The sequence below is a fragment of the Dermacentor variabilis genome, chromosome 10 (assembly GCF_050947875.1).
Source record: "Dermacentor variabilis isolate Ectoservices chromosome 10, ASM5094787v1, whole genome shotgun sequence".
Taxonomy (NCBI): Eukaryota; Metazoa; Arthropoda; class Arachnida; order Ixodida; family Ixodidae; genus Dermacentor; species Dermacentor variabilis.
This window is the reverse complement of record NC_134577.1, coordinates 17,884,526-17,901,084: the sequence shown is the minus strand read 5'-3', so window position 1 is coordinate 17,901,084 and position 16,559 is coordinate 17,884,526. Positions and strand designations below refer to the sequence as shown.

The following is a 16,559-nucleotide window of genomic DNA, read 5'->3' as shown; positions in this document are numbered from 1 at the left end:
ATATATATATATATATATATATATATATATATATATATATATATATATATATATATATATATATATATATATATATATATATATATGAGAGAAGAGAAGGAGTCCGATGAGTGGATGCGTAAAAGCATATAAAACAAACAAAAATTTCATTTATTCACATCTTCTTCACTGGCAGCCGTTGCCACGAGCCGGCTCCTGCTTTCCTCGCGATCAGGCCGCGAACTCAACAGAAGAAGCGCGTGCCATCGCGTGCCCGCGATACCGAAGATGAACCAGCCTGAACGGTCCAAGGGCAAATCCAAAACGCGTCGTACTTCCAAATCAAGCCGGGTAAGCAATTCGCACTCGCTCCACTGCATGCACACCTATAGTTGTTACATGCGTCCGTTTCTGGATGCTGTTTCACGTACAGAGCGTTGTACGTGCGCGCAAAGGCAGTGCTTGACGTACATGGCCGCCAACCCGGTGATGCGCCACACGTTCGAGAGTCTATAGACCGAACAACCTGCGATGTACCTACAGCGTGACGTGTAGACACCCTGACCAATTGTCGAAAGGCGAGGTGTTGTCGCAGAATCATCGTTGGAGCTCACACCCAAAAAAAAAGAAGAAGAAGAAAGAAGGTTCGGTTCTGTGTGCGAACCTAGGCTGCAGTCACTGCCGTAAGCACGAGGTCGCTGGGTCGACTGCCAGCCACCGTATTTCGATCGGGACGAAATGGAAAAACGCAGCAAGCACAACTTCATTAGCAGTGTGTTCAATGTGGCTGGTTGGTTCATCTTTAGAATAAAAACAGGAACAGCGCAACACAGGACGAGCGAGTAATAACGAGTAATAAGAGTGACAACTTCATTAGATTTTCTTACACGGGATCTTTCCAATAATGCCTCTCCCCACTGGTATTCACATGTTGCTCAGTGTTTCCAGGTTATCCTTCTTCCAAGCGTCAACCAATGACAATGTTTCAGTGATCAACCGATAACCGCCATTTTCAGCACGACACGGCCAACGGCTTGGTATAACCATAGCTACCGAGCACATCGTTAACTGTAACAAGCTAATCATTCCATTGGCTGTTCAAGTTATTATCCCTGTTTGTTTCGGGCTACACCTTAGGGTGCGCTGCGCCGCTCAAGTGTGATTACTTTGAGATGGCCACCAGTTGCGTTTGGTTGGTATCACCTGGCGACCTCGGAAAGTATGTACCAGTGCTAGAACTACTGTGTGGAAAGCTGCTGCATTTTAAATGAAGCTTCCCAGGCGGACTCTCCCGGACTTGGCTGACCGTGGGTACTATATACTGCTGCGCCTGCTGTCTCGCCGAGAAATCACGTGACAGCACTCGATCGTATCTCGCATAACGAATCAGCTGCACTAACCCTACATATGTGCCGCTGACCGGCTCTGTTCTCTACGGAATTACGCAGTGATACGACAAACGGTATATCTGAACACCCTCAGTGAAAGAAATATACGCCTTCAAGGCGAATAATTCCTTTATTAAAGCGAATCTTTCTGTGCTTCTTGTTCTCGAGGTTTGGTGAGTGTGGTCGGTCGGCTTCTTGCCGAGTAAGGTGGACCGGTCTCGAAGGCAGTGAAATAGTAAACTGGGATGATCCCGGAAATGGTGCGATGACAGGCGGGCCCATTTTGCAGAGTGCAATTTCTGCGGTCACGTGGGTCACGTGGTGGACGTTTCCGCGTCTTGTTGACTTACTGCGGGCAGACACACGATCCTTACGCTGCAGAAGACGAACAGTTTCATATCATTTAATTATCACTTCACATAGAATCTAAAGCGTGCAATGGATATGCATAGAATTTTGTTAAATTCAAGGTTGCTTTTGACTCTCGGCCGAGTCTATTTCTGTAAACGTTCGTCTCAAAGGGTGCATCACTTTTATCATCATCACTATCGCCATGCAGAAGATGGAGCACTCGACCGCCTCCTCAAACGCTGACGAGCCGTTGAGGCCGACTCCGGAGAAGACGACTATCAGCGCTGGCCAGCCATCCGATACTGAAACACTCGCCGCGGCGGCCAAGAAAAACGAGGAGAAACGACTGTCACCCAAGCGTTCAGCATCAACGTCGTCTCAGGTACAGTCCGCGCTCGTTGCAACGGATCCGAGTAGTTAAAACTTTCGAACCTTACAAACCGTAATTCTCGTTTTCTTACGTCAAGCTCCACTACCAATGCCAAGAAAACCAAGTTTTAGTGGATCCTGTGCTCGCAGGCTGTGAGATACGATGCACGAAATTTAAGCCAATTGCTCGAAGTGGGCGCCTGCAAACAAGCATGGCTGCTCCAGGGTTTAATGCGTTTAAATAAATGAGATGTGCTTGTGTCGTGCAGGCAGTATTACGAACTCGCCGCCGCGGGTATAGTATTCTGGTCAAGTCGTCAATGCCTGCGTTGCGATACTCGCATTCGGCCATTTTCGTCGCGCAGATTTCTGGATAGAGCTGGCTAGGCAGCATCGAAAGGTTCACATGTGCAAAACTGAGTAGCTTGCGTTGGAAGTTCAAGATCACCTCTGGTGCAAGTGACAAGGCCTGGTGATAAGTAGGCAGACGTTGCGAAGTATACAAGGCTTACTAAGCGAGCGCTAACAAGACGGCCGGTTGTACACTTTGTTACGCAGTTATTTTTCCAGATAAAGGGCGAAAAGGTTCCATTATAATACTAGTAATTTTTAGGTGCCATTGTCACCAGCCTTTGTGCTATACTGCATGACGCCGGATACAACGGACTCCGCTTTCTGAATTAAGAGGGTCCATTGTAACGAGCTCTGACTGTATCATAAAGGATCATGAAATGGAAAGCTGGCGTGCACCTGAAAGTAGCACAGAGCTGCAAAGGAAAGCCCATATGAATTTTTTGGAGGGAAGGTCCTCAGCTGAAGAAAAATTCCTCCCGTTCCGGGTATCGAACCCAGCACCCCTATCATGACTCACCCTGGCCACTGTATCTCTACCAACAGACTTAATTAGGAAAGTTGCGGATGGTAGGGCGAGAACGGTTTAATCGACAAGTTGAAGCACGGAGCAACATTACAGTTTCGTGCTACTTCCGGTCAGATGCAACGCCTCCATTTCATAAAACTTTCTCCATCTCAGGGATACCTCACGGATTTCTGGAGAGTTCACTTGGTTGAACAGTAACTCATGAATAATGTTTACATATACCTGAAATTGGACACTAAGCGTGTTCGTTAATGTCACAAGCAATTAAGAAAAGGCTCATCAACAGGAATTATTACGATGACTTTCCGACAAAGAGACAGAGTTCATCACCACGTCAAGAGTGGATGCTTAGGAGTGGCTGATCTAAGGTAGGATAATAAGTGTGGAAGGCGGCGAGGGGAGTCATCATAACAAATATAGAACTAGGCGGTGGAGGAAAGGGGGACGCTGCGGAGCGCGCAATTTTTCTGCGGAACATATACCACGACCAATTCATGTGTCAGAACTTGTAGAGTACTGCACAGGCCCGGGCCAGACCCGGGCTTAGGAGCTTCGGGCTCGGTTCTGGCCCGCATTAGGCCCGGACATGCTATTTGCTACTCCGCAAAGCTGAAGACTATAAAAACTTGCAGCCCTTTGCAAATTTAGGTCAGTGGTGCCTGTCGGTTTATGGGAGAGAGAGAGAGAATCAACTTTTGCGCTGAGCCCTTAGTGACGGTTGGTGCGCGCTGGCACCAGATGGGGTGGAACCTTCTTCTCAGGTCCCATATGCGTCCAGCAGTTCCTGGCCCCTAGCCGCCAGCGCGAGCTGGGTCGGTAGGTCGGGGCTGGACAACAAGGTCTCCCATCGCTCGGGGGGGTTGGGACTGGGGAGGGTGGGGGGTAGGGATGGTGGGGGGTTCTTGAGCTTAGTGCACTCTGCAAGGATGTGTGCTAGAGTGCCTTTTGACCGTCTGCAAAAAGGGCATGAAGTGTCATGCTCTGTTGGGAACATCTTGTGCAAGAGCACGGGATGCGCTAGCGACCCCGCTTGCGTGCGTCGCACGATCGTTTGCTGCATTCGGTTGAGTTGCGGATGCGGACGGGGAAGCCTACATCTGCCGCTTCTGTACATTTGCGTGATTTCTTTGTAGCTTGTCACGGGGTGCGGTAGCTCTGGCTCGTCCTCGGCCCGGATTGAAAGTTCTCGGGCATAGTGGTCGGCGAGTGCGTTGCCTTCCACGTGCGAGTGAGCCGGGACCCACACGAGCTCAACGGCCCGTCCCGGTGATTTGCATTTGGTGAGGATCGCTAGTGCCGCGGGAGAGATGTTCCCCTTGCGGTAGCTTGCGTAGGCGGTCTGGGAGTCTGTGACCACGGTCCTCACTCCCGGTTGTGCGAGTGCGAGGGCCACGGCCACTTCTTCTGCTTCGGCTGTATTCGTCGTCCGTATCGACGCGCCTGTGACCAGTTTATCAATGGTGGTGACGACCGCCGTTGCTCTGGTTCCGTGCTTGGGAAGCGAGGCGTCCGCGTAGAGGACCTCGGGGTCCTCATCCAGCTGTCGAGCCAGTGCCTTGGCCCGCGCAGAACGTCTCTCGTTGTTCCTCCCCGGCTGCATGTTCCGGGGGAGGGGCTTGGTTTTAATAATGTCTCTCCACGTTTATGGTTTATGGTTTATGGGAAAGTCGAGACAAGCAGGCCACGACACAGCAGCTGTACGCTGCAAAGATTAGTGTAAATTAGCGGCGCTCTTCGGCCACGGAGAAAACGGTACCGGTGATAAACCACACCAACTGTACGCCCCGCTTTTTAATGCGATCAGCATTCATTGCCTCCTCCAGGAACGTTTCATCTATCTATCTATCTATCTATCTATCTATCTATCTATCTATCTATCTATCTATCTATCTATCTATCTATCTATCTATCTATCTATCTATCTATCTATCTATCTATCTATCTATCTATCTATCTATCTATCTATCTCACGCCACGTGATCCAATCGCTTTCTACTAAACTTGAGCCACTACTTATGTCCTCGGGGTCATGGTAGTTCAATCGTTGTCATACAGTCATTGTCATCCCGTTCTAGTCATGTCGTTCTCGTAACGCTGTAGTACCATCGTCATCATTTCAGAAACGTCATCAAATTGGCGTCATACCGCCTTCGCTGTTCCACCGACCTTATTCCATTGTAATCATACTGTCTTCATTCAATCGCGATTATGGCGCGGTTGGCATGCCATCTTGATTATGCAGAGGTTGGCACGCCATCTTCGTCATTGCGTCGTCGACGTACGGTCATCGTCATGTATTTGTTGTCATATCGTGGTCGTGATACCGTCGTCGTCATTCCAGCTTTGTCAGCTGATTTTCGTCGTACTGTTGTCGTCCCGCCATTTGCGTCATACAGTCGTCACGCTGTCGTCATCACGTTATCATTATCGTACACTGTTCGTCATTCCATTGTTGCCAGGCCACCGTCCTCATGCTGCTGTCGCACCGTGGCCGTCATTTCGGAAATGCCATCGAATTGTTGTCATATCCTCATCTTCATACCGCTTTCGCCCTTCCATCAACATTTCTCCTCCTTACAGTTATAATTGTGCTGTCGTCAATCGATAGTGATTACGCCACCATCATCATGGCATTGTAATTGCGTCGCGGTTATTTATCGTCATCACTTCAGAGTGATCCCATCGTCGTCATTCCGTCGTACTCATAATACCTACGTCGCTCCTTCGTAATTCCACCGTCGTCACTGCATGTGCCGTCGGCGTACCGTCCTCGTCCTACCATCGTGCGATAACCTTGGCAAGCGATGGTCATAACAAAGCGAGCCAGTCACGGGGACAGTGTATGTCGCCTATAGTCGAAGCACTTGGAACCTCAGGAGGACCACTACAGATTCTAAATAAAGGTGTTCTAGTCAATATACGGTGTGCCACTATCTAGTTGCTAGATTGCGAGAATGTTAATCGCACTCGCTTCGATAACATTTTATGAGGCGTTCTTCTGGAATTCTTTCGTCTTGGCGACACTGAAGAACTCTGGTCAACATTGCTTACAGGTTACTAAGACCTCAAATTCCTTTAGGTGATCGTGATCAGGCGGAGACGGACGACCGGACGATCGATGGAGGTAGCGCTGTGAGTTCCTGCCTATCAACAAGGGGAATCGCATTGGGGTTGCCTTCAAGAGTTGCTAGACATCACGGAGTCGAATAAACATGACGAAGTGTTTGAAAGATAGTCGCACTGCAATGGCGTTAAAGAGATTGGAAGCTATTCTGCATGGTGCGAGACTCGCTGCAAAAGAATTCACTAGACTCTCTTCAAGTATCCAAGTTATCCTTCGTAGAGCAACCACAAGAGGAATCAATAAGAGTAGTTTCGGTACAGCTGGCTATATCTTTCGAGAGCATATTGCAGATCATTCTGCAATATACTGATGCTGCACGAAAATATGTGGATTTTCGACAGCGGCCACAGATGTACCGCGTTGCACTACCTGTGCGTGCTCATATTAATGGAAAGACAAAAAATAAATTTTCAGCAAGTTCTCAGAGCACCTAAATAATTTGGTAGCAAATAAGTTATGGAAAGTTCCTTGACAATACTTTTGTGTATTAAGGAATAGTGCAACTCGATACTGGTTTCTGTTATTTTTCTTCATTATTATTTGTTCAAACGAGTTGAATATTCTGTCATAGTTATCGCACGATTAGTTCAACTCATTAAATTTAGACTTTCGAGTGTCCAATGTTCTTAGATAAATACTTTAAGCTTACGCGGATGCTGAAAAGTTTCTCAACAATGGTGAGAGGAATCGGAAAAAGGAAAAAGAATGCAGAAAATGTTATTGTCTCAGTGAATTCTTCTTTTGAATGCTATTTTCGCACAATAAGTGGCTCAACCCTCGTGTTCACAGTCCTGTACGTGTTTTTCTAGCACTAGGTGAGTTGCCTGCGAATTTAATTGAATAGACAAACAGATCACATTGCAATCTGACGGGGAGAAATCTATATACGTTGCATACGTTGTACGTGCACTCTACTGGAACAAAAGTAGACGAGTCCAAATTTGCATATATTGCGAAACAAGGACGCTTAAATTGTCGACTGAAAAGCTGCCACTATTATAATGAAGCCGAATAAAGCAATAAAAATTTCATGTTCCGCATGAAAATATGATTGCACATGAGTGTTAGCTTTGCGGATCACCAATTTGTTTAATGAAGAAAGCGTTTTGTGGCCGTGTGTTATAGTATTCCTTAAAGCTAATAGACCAGCGTATTTAAATTTATATTCGCGCCAAATTTATTGGCTCGAGTTAATCACTGTACATCCGAATGATTGCATGAGATTCAAAAGTGAAGTGAAATGGCTGGCGGTGAATATGGGAGTGTTCACCTATGGTTTCGTTATAGTGTATTGCCGCACAACTATATAGAAAATGTAGTACAGCCGTTCATATCACACTTAAAGCACGAGCATAGTGACCAATGGATGCATTTCTCTATATCTTCCTTTCTAAACATAAGCAGGCGTTGTGCCGCTCCCGGCGGCTGTTGCGAGCCTGATCCCTCCATAATTTCCTAACACGCCATTGTATGTGTTTTCATACCAAATATTCGAATGCGTGTGCGTGTTCAGCTAGCAATGAAATGAGAGGTTCATTTCTCTCACATTTAATGTAGCCAGCAAGAGGGGGCACAAGGCAAAAAGCTGCTTTGATGCAGCTCGAAGACCGCCCGGTACCGTTGATCACATGATGGTATCTTCACAATAATGGAGAACGCGACCTAGCTTCGTATAGGCACAAGGTATAATGAGTCGAACACAACCTGGCCGGACCGGGCCGGAATGCTTCGGGCCCGGGCGGAGTACGGGCCAGGTTTAAAATCACCGGGCCGGGCTCGAGCGGGCTGACGCATGGTACTATCGGGCACGGGCCGGGCCAGGCCAGGCCTGAAAAACCTGCCCGTGCAGCGCTCTAGTCAGAGTGCCGGCATGTATAAGGGAAGGAGAGAGGGGGGGGCGCCGTGTCCTTCCGTCAATTTGTATGGACTTGTTGGTACTTCATTCTTAAATCTATGGGCGCGAAAGACGCAAAAGGGCAGAGCAGAGCACCACAAAAAAGGAGCACTTGCTTGGGGTCAAGCACCCACTCTTGTAATGTTCAGCTACGCGTCTCTTTGCGTTTGTCTTAGCTTTAGCAATGTCTTTGCGCGAGCGAGCACTTTATGCGTGAGCGAGCATCAAGGTCGCGCACGCCTTCCATATCCAGCTGCAGCCGGCCATCTTGTTCCTTCACCCAGTCCATCGAAAGGATCTAGGCCGTCAAATGCACGGCAATTAATCCACCCCCTATAACCGTATAGTGATCTTACTAAGGCGCCGCACCCTTGTTGCTGTAGCTCTCATTGAGAAGGGGGATTTCGTGCGCGTGTTAACACTCCTTGGCCATTATTTCACTTGCTCGATCAGTATGTCATAAGCATATTGCAAGCGTCGCCAGCCTACTAAACAATAGATAACGTAAAAACAGGTTCGTCAACGGTTTGGCTTTGTTTGTACCGACAGCTTGATATATCATTCTTTGAAGCTTATTGAATTCAGTGTCCTAGTGCACTGACAACAGCTTCTGGAAAGAGGTCACTTGGAATGAGGTAGTTAGTCGGGATGAGCGGCCAGAGCTCGTCATTGAAGAACAGGTTCGCGCCACACATTTGCCGTGGTCTTTCAAGAAACTAGATTGATTGCAGTAGCATTCTTCTGTTCATTTTGGACTGCAGGAGACATGCTCGCACGTCTGCCCCGGAATTTGGCTGCAGGCATTAATATTTCGTCACCAGAATGCGTTGAGCGCTATTGCCCAGCACATTTAGTTGACGAAATGACATTGGTCGAGAACGCGGAAAGTGATTCGTTGTAATCTTTTGGGCATGCCGATTTTGTAGCCATACATAAGAACCTCATTTACTTCGGCGAAGCGGTACTTTAAGAACGCTCCTTGATGCCAAGCTAGAGACAAAGCCCAATCGCCAGCGCTTTCGAGTCAAGCACGCACTCGGTGACAAAAGTTGTGTAACTCTTTTCTTACAGATCTCTAGCAAAAATACTGGTAAAACAGGGAGTAAAATTTGCGCTCCCCACGCAATGTGGGAATCGATGTAAGCGAAGCTTTCTGTGCTGTTTCCATTGACTGAAGATAATTAGCTGTGATTTTGACGGATGCAGTAGCAGTTTTGTATTTCACTCCCATCGAAATGCGGCCGCCGCGGTCGGGATTGAACCCGCGACCTCGAACGATGCCATAACCGCGAAGCTACCGTGCCGGGCACAAAGTGCTGACTTAACGTGCAACCGCTTCCGTAGTGTCGCCTAGACCCCATGGTGCTTTAATGCGGCTCTACTTCTGCACGTCCTGTGTAAGTTGTCCGCTTGACAAATTTGCATGTTGTTTATTTTTGAGAAATAGCAGAAACGTACCGTATCATACCTTCAGCTTACCCTCAACCACTGTCATGTCAATAGATGGCGTTTCCTTGCCTTCTCATGTAATCTCAGTGAAGCTTTCATTGCCTCCCCGCACTATGCGCGAGCTGACTACTGGATGCTGTTGTTTTGCTGAGTAGACAACTTCGGTCAATGAATGCGTGCCACTGGTTATGCACCCATTCCTGTCCAATCCTCCAGAATATAGACATGTGCCACTGTGACACAAATTGCATAGAAGACGTAAATGTACTCGGATATGTGTCGTGCTTCTCTGTGCATACAGCTCCCAACATTCTTCTCTCGACGTACGTCATCATCATCTTCGTCCTCGTTTCATCCGATACTCTTACTGCCTCGCTAACTCAAACAAGCTTCGCGTAATTTACATGTGTGCGCTTTCATTCTTCCCTTAGAACGAGTCAGACTGTTCTCGTAGGGAAAAAAAGTTGGTCGTTGTCGATGGTGTTATCCGTGGTGCGGTACGTTTGTGACACCCTACTGGTTTTCCGTGTGGTCGAAATTAAGCCGGAGCCTCATAACCTACCGTGCAGTTTCAGTACGTTAAAACTCGACAATTTAACTTGATCATTGTTCGAAGAAACAGAGAAATCTTAGGTCGCGAGAAGCCTCGATATCCTTGTGGCTCAACGGCAGGTGAAAAGCGCGTGCTCCGCCAGGAAAGGGCAGAGGTTCATGTTTGGCGGCACCGTACAGCTGTATATACGCTGCACGAATACCGGTAATACAGCGCTGACTTTGAGTCGCACCTACTATCACTGTGATACCATGAATCGAGTGACGTGCAGATGTTCAACGCAATCAGTGTTCAATGTAGATAAACGTCTTCAGAATTCGCATCTCGTATAAGGAATTACAAGTAGTCGTTTCAATTCCAGGCGCAACATAGACGCGGCAAGACTCATAGCATCTCTACCGGTCCCGCGACGCTAACGCATCAAAGCAAAGCTGCGCACGAAGCTCTAGCCGGTCAAACAGGCGCCAGTACTTCATTGCTGGGCCAGCAGGCTGTGCTGTCATCGATGTCAACGTCGACATCCACAGGAGGTGGAACCGTGTCATCGGAGAGCTCGCCAAAGTCCGGCAATCCGGGCGAGGCGACCGTCGAAGGGCGAGCCAGCCAACCAGCCGCCGCACCTGTCAATATGGCTCAGTCGAAGCAGGTCGGAGAGCAAGCGTCAGCGCAGCCCAGTGGCCAGGTCGCCGTCGGTGTGGCCCCGGCACCAAAGAAGAAAGAAGCAACACCGACGATTGAATATATCGAGACGCAGCCACCAGCGCAACCGAAGGTCCGACCAGTCGAAGAGGAGCCACCAAAGGCGGCGCCACCGAGCACGCATGCTCATACTCAGACGGCGCTCAATGAGGTGGCGCAGCCTCTGATAGATCCAGTGGACAAGCCGGTGCCACAGGCGTTGGCACCAGAGACTAAGGCAGACGCGAAGCCCGAGACGCAAAAACCGAAGCGGGAAAAGCAGCAGACGGTGGACAGCGTACAGCCTGATACGCTACCGCTGACACAGCTTCAAGAAAAGCATGCGCCCGCCTTTGTGGACGCGGCGACGCAGTCCTGCACTCTCACCGCAGCCGCACCCCCAGCGCATCGGAATGCCGCAGTCGACACGGGAACGGACGCTCCCGACGACTTTTGGGTGGCGCCCAGTGGCGATCAGGAGCTTCCTTTCGCCTCCCCAGAGTACACGTCGCCACCAGGGGGGGCGGTGGCCAGCGCCAAGGTAGCGGCTGTGAGAGGCGCCCAGAAGGCTGATCGCAAGCACTTCGAGAGCACGGCTACTGGTGAGGCCCCTGAGGATGTTTAGCACATACAAGGTTACGTACGCGAATGTTTGTTTAAAGGCTTCACTGGGTGTCTGTAGCGACCGGGCACAGCCATGTGATCCCCATTATTATAGCATCATTATAGTGATCACAACAATGACAATGGCAACATAGTGCTCGTGATGACACATTCAGCAAACGAACGACGTATATGAAATATCACTCGCTAAGAAGCTCACGCTGTATCAATCCTTTTCTCTTCAAGTTCTGCGAATATTTATTGTGGCTCTCCATTCTTAACCGTTCTTCGGTAGATTATAGTTAGCTAGTAATTAACACGTAATCCTTGTCTTACTGGCATCAATGTTGGCTTATTTTAACTTGTAGTACTTTATATTTTCATTCAAACAAACAAGACTGATGGTACACAGGAAGATGGAGACGAAACGTTTAACAGTGGTTGAACAAAGGAAGTTTCTGGGCAAAAACTACATTGTTGCGCTGACGATGACAAGTCCCCATGTCTAAACGTTGGCTCTGGCGACTTACTTTGTTGATTACTTTGCGGTATTTGTGTTTCCTTCTACGGCCCGATTTCTAGCCTTTGTACTGCAATGGGTACGCGCGTAGTTAAGGTCATAGCTCCATCCTGCACCCATTCCCTGGTGTATATCACCGATTACTGGGGTTATGCCATAATCGCGATCCGCCAACGACGATATTAAAGCTTCCAGCCTAATGCGTTCGGAAAGTTCAAAGCGTGGTGCCATGCTGCAGGGGGTGTCGGCCGCAAATCCATGGCCACGACGACTGAACCGGGCGGCGGGGCCACTACGGAAGCGACGGTCATGTTGGACGTGAACCCGTACGTGCGCTACCCGCTGCTCATCATGAACCTGCTCATATGGTTCATGGGTGTGACACTACTGCTCGTCGGAGCGTACGCCTACGTGGACACCTGGACCAAGTCGGATATCCCGTCGCATTCGACTTCCTACAACATCTACAGGTACGTGTGCAGTTCTTCACGAGAAAAGACTGCCCAATTGAAAGTGCTTGTTTCATGTACAAGTGCTTCTGCTAATATTAGTGAGAAGCACGTTAAATTGAGTTTGTTGGTAATTAATAATTTTCCTAGAACAGGGTGAACAAAACAAACGCGCAGTGAAGGCAAATGAAAATGCGACCCGCTGGCTTATGACTGAACATTTATTCAGAAAACACATGTTATGAAGCGCGCGTCTGTGCTCGTCTCTATTTCGCAAACCGTCTCCCACTGGAGTGCAAGATAAGGATGCCTTCAGTCAAAGCCACGATTGCGGGAAGGCGTGTCCCTATGCCATGACCGTTGAGTCTCAAGTACACTGTCGTTTTCCAGAGAGTGTTTCACGTCTTCCTATCCAGCGACAATCAAATTCATTGCCAAATCCAATTCAGCCGAATGAAATTCGGCTTCATATCCAGTTCCGAGCCCATTATGAGACCAAAAGCAGAAATAAACGCGAGACTTCTTCACGGGTGCTTAAGCACAAGTTCTCGTATCGTGTGCTCATCTCCTCCTTCCCTATCATTTAAGTGATAAAAGTGACTTAAATTAAATATCATCACGTGTCTCATTTCTCCCTCCCCCTAACCACCCCGTCAGCCTAGATTGCTGTTGTCCTGCCTACTTTGGAAAGCGAGCAGTCACGGTACGTATTTCTCTTCTTGCTTTCTCATGACAGCATGTTTGTGATCAAGATGGAGATCTCGGTGATGCTGTTCGGCATGGTGACCATGTCATTGTCGTTCTGCGGTTGCGTCGGCGCGCTGCGCGAGAACACCTGCCTGCTGAATGTCTACTCATCGTTCATCACTGCGCTGCTGCTCATCAACCTGGTCGTAGGCCTCATCGTCTTCTTCCTGCCGTCGCAGATCAAGAAGCTTCTCTCCGAGACTTTCTCCATGGAGCTAATCGTCCATTACCGGGACTCGCCAGACTTCCAGAGGCTCATGGACAGCATACAGGTGCGCACGTTGAAGGGTTGGGATACATTAGGGGATGAAAGAGAGGGAAGGAGTGGAGTCTGCTACCACATGCAACTCGTCATGCTCGTTTAAATGAACGCTGCAACGCTTTCCAAAGTGGGCCAGAGAAGAGAAAATCAAACACATATACGTTGGTGCGTGCATACGAGAGACGAAAGCCGAGAGACTACCAACCTTCGCAAGGCAGCCCACCATCGTTTTTGACATGCTTCAACATGTTGAGAAACCACCAACAGATGATTTAGTTAACCTGTAATTTAATATTGCGCAAGCATACCGAATGACTTCGTCAAAAAGGAGTATAAGTGAATAACGAACGACTGGCATTGTAATAAAGAAAATCGGGAGGGAAGTAAGTGTTGAAGATACGCCGCGAACGTTACACACAGTTGGGTAAGTACTGAGCCTTCGTTTCAGAGTCAGTATAATAGTCTCGCCATTGATAAACCGGGACCGCGCTGCACCTCTGGAATACGGGTAGCTATACAACATAGTCGGCTGTGAAGTTCAATAGGATATAGATATATCTGCTTTTAAAAACGTGCATATTGCACTTCGTGTGCGCTGCCATTGCTTGTCAGGCGAACCGCTAACCGCGACTGGGCGATTTCAGGAGCGGATGCAGTGCTGCGGCATCTCGAGGAGGAACTTCAGGGACTGGAACGCCAACATGTATTTCAACTGCTCCCGCGCCAACCCGAGCAGTGAGCGCTGTTCCGTTCCTTATTCGTGCTGCAAGCGCAACAGTACCGAACAGGTTCGTGCATTTCTGTCCGTCACCTGTTCGGTCATTTCACAGCGATCTTTTACGGGCTCCTACATATTCTTTTCTTGAGAACCCTCTAACGGCAAGCATGTGTTCAGCGGCGCGCCATATATTACAAGCATGGCGCATTCTTACGATATAATGGTGGTGAAAACAATGAAAGGGTGCGCACTAAGGCTTTGCACATTCGCATTTTCGTTGCCTCTCATTGTAATTGTTCTCGGTAAAAAATTTACGGGTTGTATTGAAGTTGAAAAGATGGTTTCTACAAGTGACACCGCAGCGGTTTCTACAAGGGCATCTTATCTCTGTAAATACGGTTTCGCAAGTCATATCGGGTTATCTTTTCTTTCTGTGTGGTAAGAAAGTTTTTAAGACTTAACGGTTGCGAGTATTATTTCCTTACTATTGAACATTGGCAGTGTGGTGGACGTGCTATATGGGATGGAGGCCATCACAGTCCGTAAATAATTGAATTTAGATAACTTTAATTACTCCTTTGAAGGTCACTGTTGCATATGCAGTGGCAGTATTAAGTGGGAACGTGCAGGAGATGTTTGCCGACAAAAATTTATCTTCCTCTGCTCCGATTCCGAAACTGGGTGCTCCCGCCACGTTATATTCGACGCCCTTAATTGTGATGCAAGCACTTCACTGCGATCGGCACCTGACACATACAGTCCGTTGTCACGCGCTTCTATAGTATCAGCGACGGTGCAACACAGAGAGATACGGCATGGGTCACAATACGGAAAGCATCACATGGGCACTGCTTTAGGGGTTCTTGTGCGCCATGCCTCGCAATGGTAGCGGGAAAAGGTTATAAAAAGTGCGCATTGCTGAGGGTATGGTGACACAAACAACTCGCACACGCTAAACACGCTCTACTCTTCTTGATTTGAAATGTTATGTTTGCGTGAATCATCGGAGCCGGTTAATTGCTCAAGAACAATCCGTCACTCGCGTTGAAAATATCTGTCCGCGCCCAAACGTACAACAATCACAGGTACACATCGCGATGCGGCGACACAGGTGGTGAGCCTCTCGTGCGGCCGCAGCGTCCTCAACATGACCGACTACGACGCCTGGTTCCAGGTGTACACGGGCAACTGCCTCGACTCGGCGCACCGATACGTGCGCGAGAACGTCACCATCATCACGGGACTCTGCCTCGTCTTCGTCATCGTGCTCGCCTTCGTGCAGATGGTTACGCAGGCGCTCATCGACGAGATACTCATCATTCGCCGCATCTACGAGAAGTTCTACGAGCGAGCCTACGACATTCGCGCCGCCCAGGAGCAGACCGAGCCGTCGGCCAACTAACGGGCGCTACAGCTACAGCCACGGCAAAGTCGACAGGTCCACGCGCACGGTATTGCTGAAGGCAGACCATTTACGTGGGCTCATACGCAAGAACAATCTCGGCAACTTGATTCGGTCCCGGTCACTACGTTAGCGCGCGTTGATGTCTGTTAGACGCTGGATGTGTTCGTTAATGTCAACGAAGTATACTGTTAATATACAAGCTATGCCAGAGAACTATGCAACCTCGTCGTGTTCTTTTTTGCGGCCTCTGGAGGAACACAATCTGTTGGTGACGAACTTCAGATGGGTGCACAGTTCACTGGATTGTCACAAGACCCGCGAGACGTTGCTAGAATCTGCAGGGTCCTTAATGAGTGGTAATTGCTTTTCCAAGGTCACTGGCCAGAGCAGACGCTATCGGTGACCCTTGTAGTTAGCTGTAGATGCACTTTGGAAAAGCCTTGCGAGACATTGTTACAACAAGACTGGGCTCTGGGCAACGCCTTCTTATGATGTCTGCAGCAGCAGAAGCTGACAATGACCAGAAAGTTCAGTGAAAATTTTTCGAAAAGCACAGGGCAGCCAGCTCGCACTCTTCGGTCATGTGTGCTACTGTTGGTATTCTGTGGGCGGCGCAGCGCCGCACACTTCGTTGTCGTGTAGATATGTTGTGCAGAGACGATTTTTAAAAGCATTATAATCTACCAGCAATTGTCTTCGCTGTGCTCAGCAGGTGCGAAACCTGTGAGCGCGTTTTGTGTCTGCGTTCTTTTCCGGTTTTTCGCGTGCATCTGTTCTACGCCATCGTGGATATAAGGGATACCTCAACTTGAATTGTATTTGTCACTAAGCGATAAACGAGTCAGTGCTTTACAGATTGCGTATTTGGTATTGTTATATGTTTTAACGGAAGTGCTGCACGTTCGGCCCTTTGCATGCTTTGACCCTTCGTCGTTTACTTTGCCTCGCCTATACGCTGGGTTCTCTTTCCGCGGTTCCTTTCTTCAGCGAGAACTCGCATACGTATACTTACTGCGGCGCGCAGTTCATAGTTAATTCTGATTAGTTCTTGCAGCAAATAAAATGGCGCGATAGTAGCTCCGATTTCGGCACGCCCTAAACAATTTACGTGGTAGGACAATAAAGCAACGCTGTATACCTTTCGGTATGCTCCCTGAAGCAAGACCATCACCGCGCGTAGTGGTTACACT

The 16,559-nt window shown here is 48.5% G+C and overlaps 1 protein-coding gene across 1 annotated transcript; it reads left to right on the top strand.

Moving 5' to 3' along the window:
• Window positions 1-1,920: 1,920 nt before the first annotated feature.
• LOC142559922 (uncharacterized) lies at window positions 1,921-16,384 on the top strand. Its single transcript, XM_075671618.1, has 6 exons — window positions 1,921-2,100; window positions 10,349-11,267; window positions 12,027-12,258; window positions 12,974-13,256; window positions 13,891-14,034; window positions 15,076-16,384. Exons 1-6 carry the CDS (start codon window positions 1,921-1,923, stop codon window positions 15,364-15,366), a joined length of 2,049 nt encoding a protein of 682 aa, XP_075527733.1. The 3' UTR covers window positions 15,367-16,384.
• The last annotated feature ends 175 nt before the right edge of the window (window positions 16,385-16,559 follow it).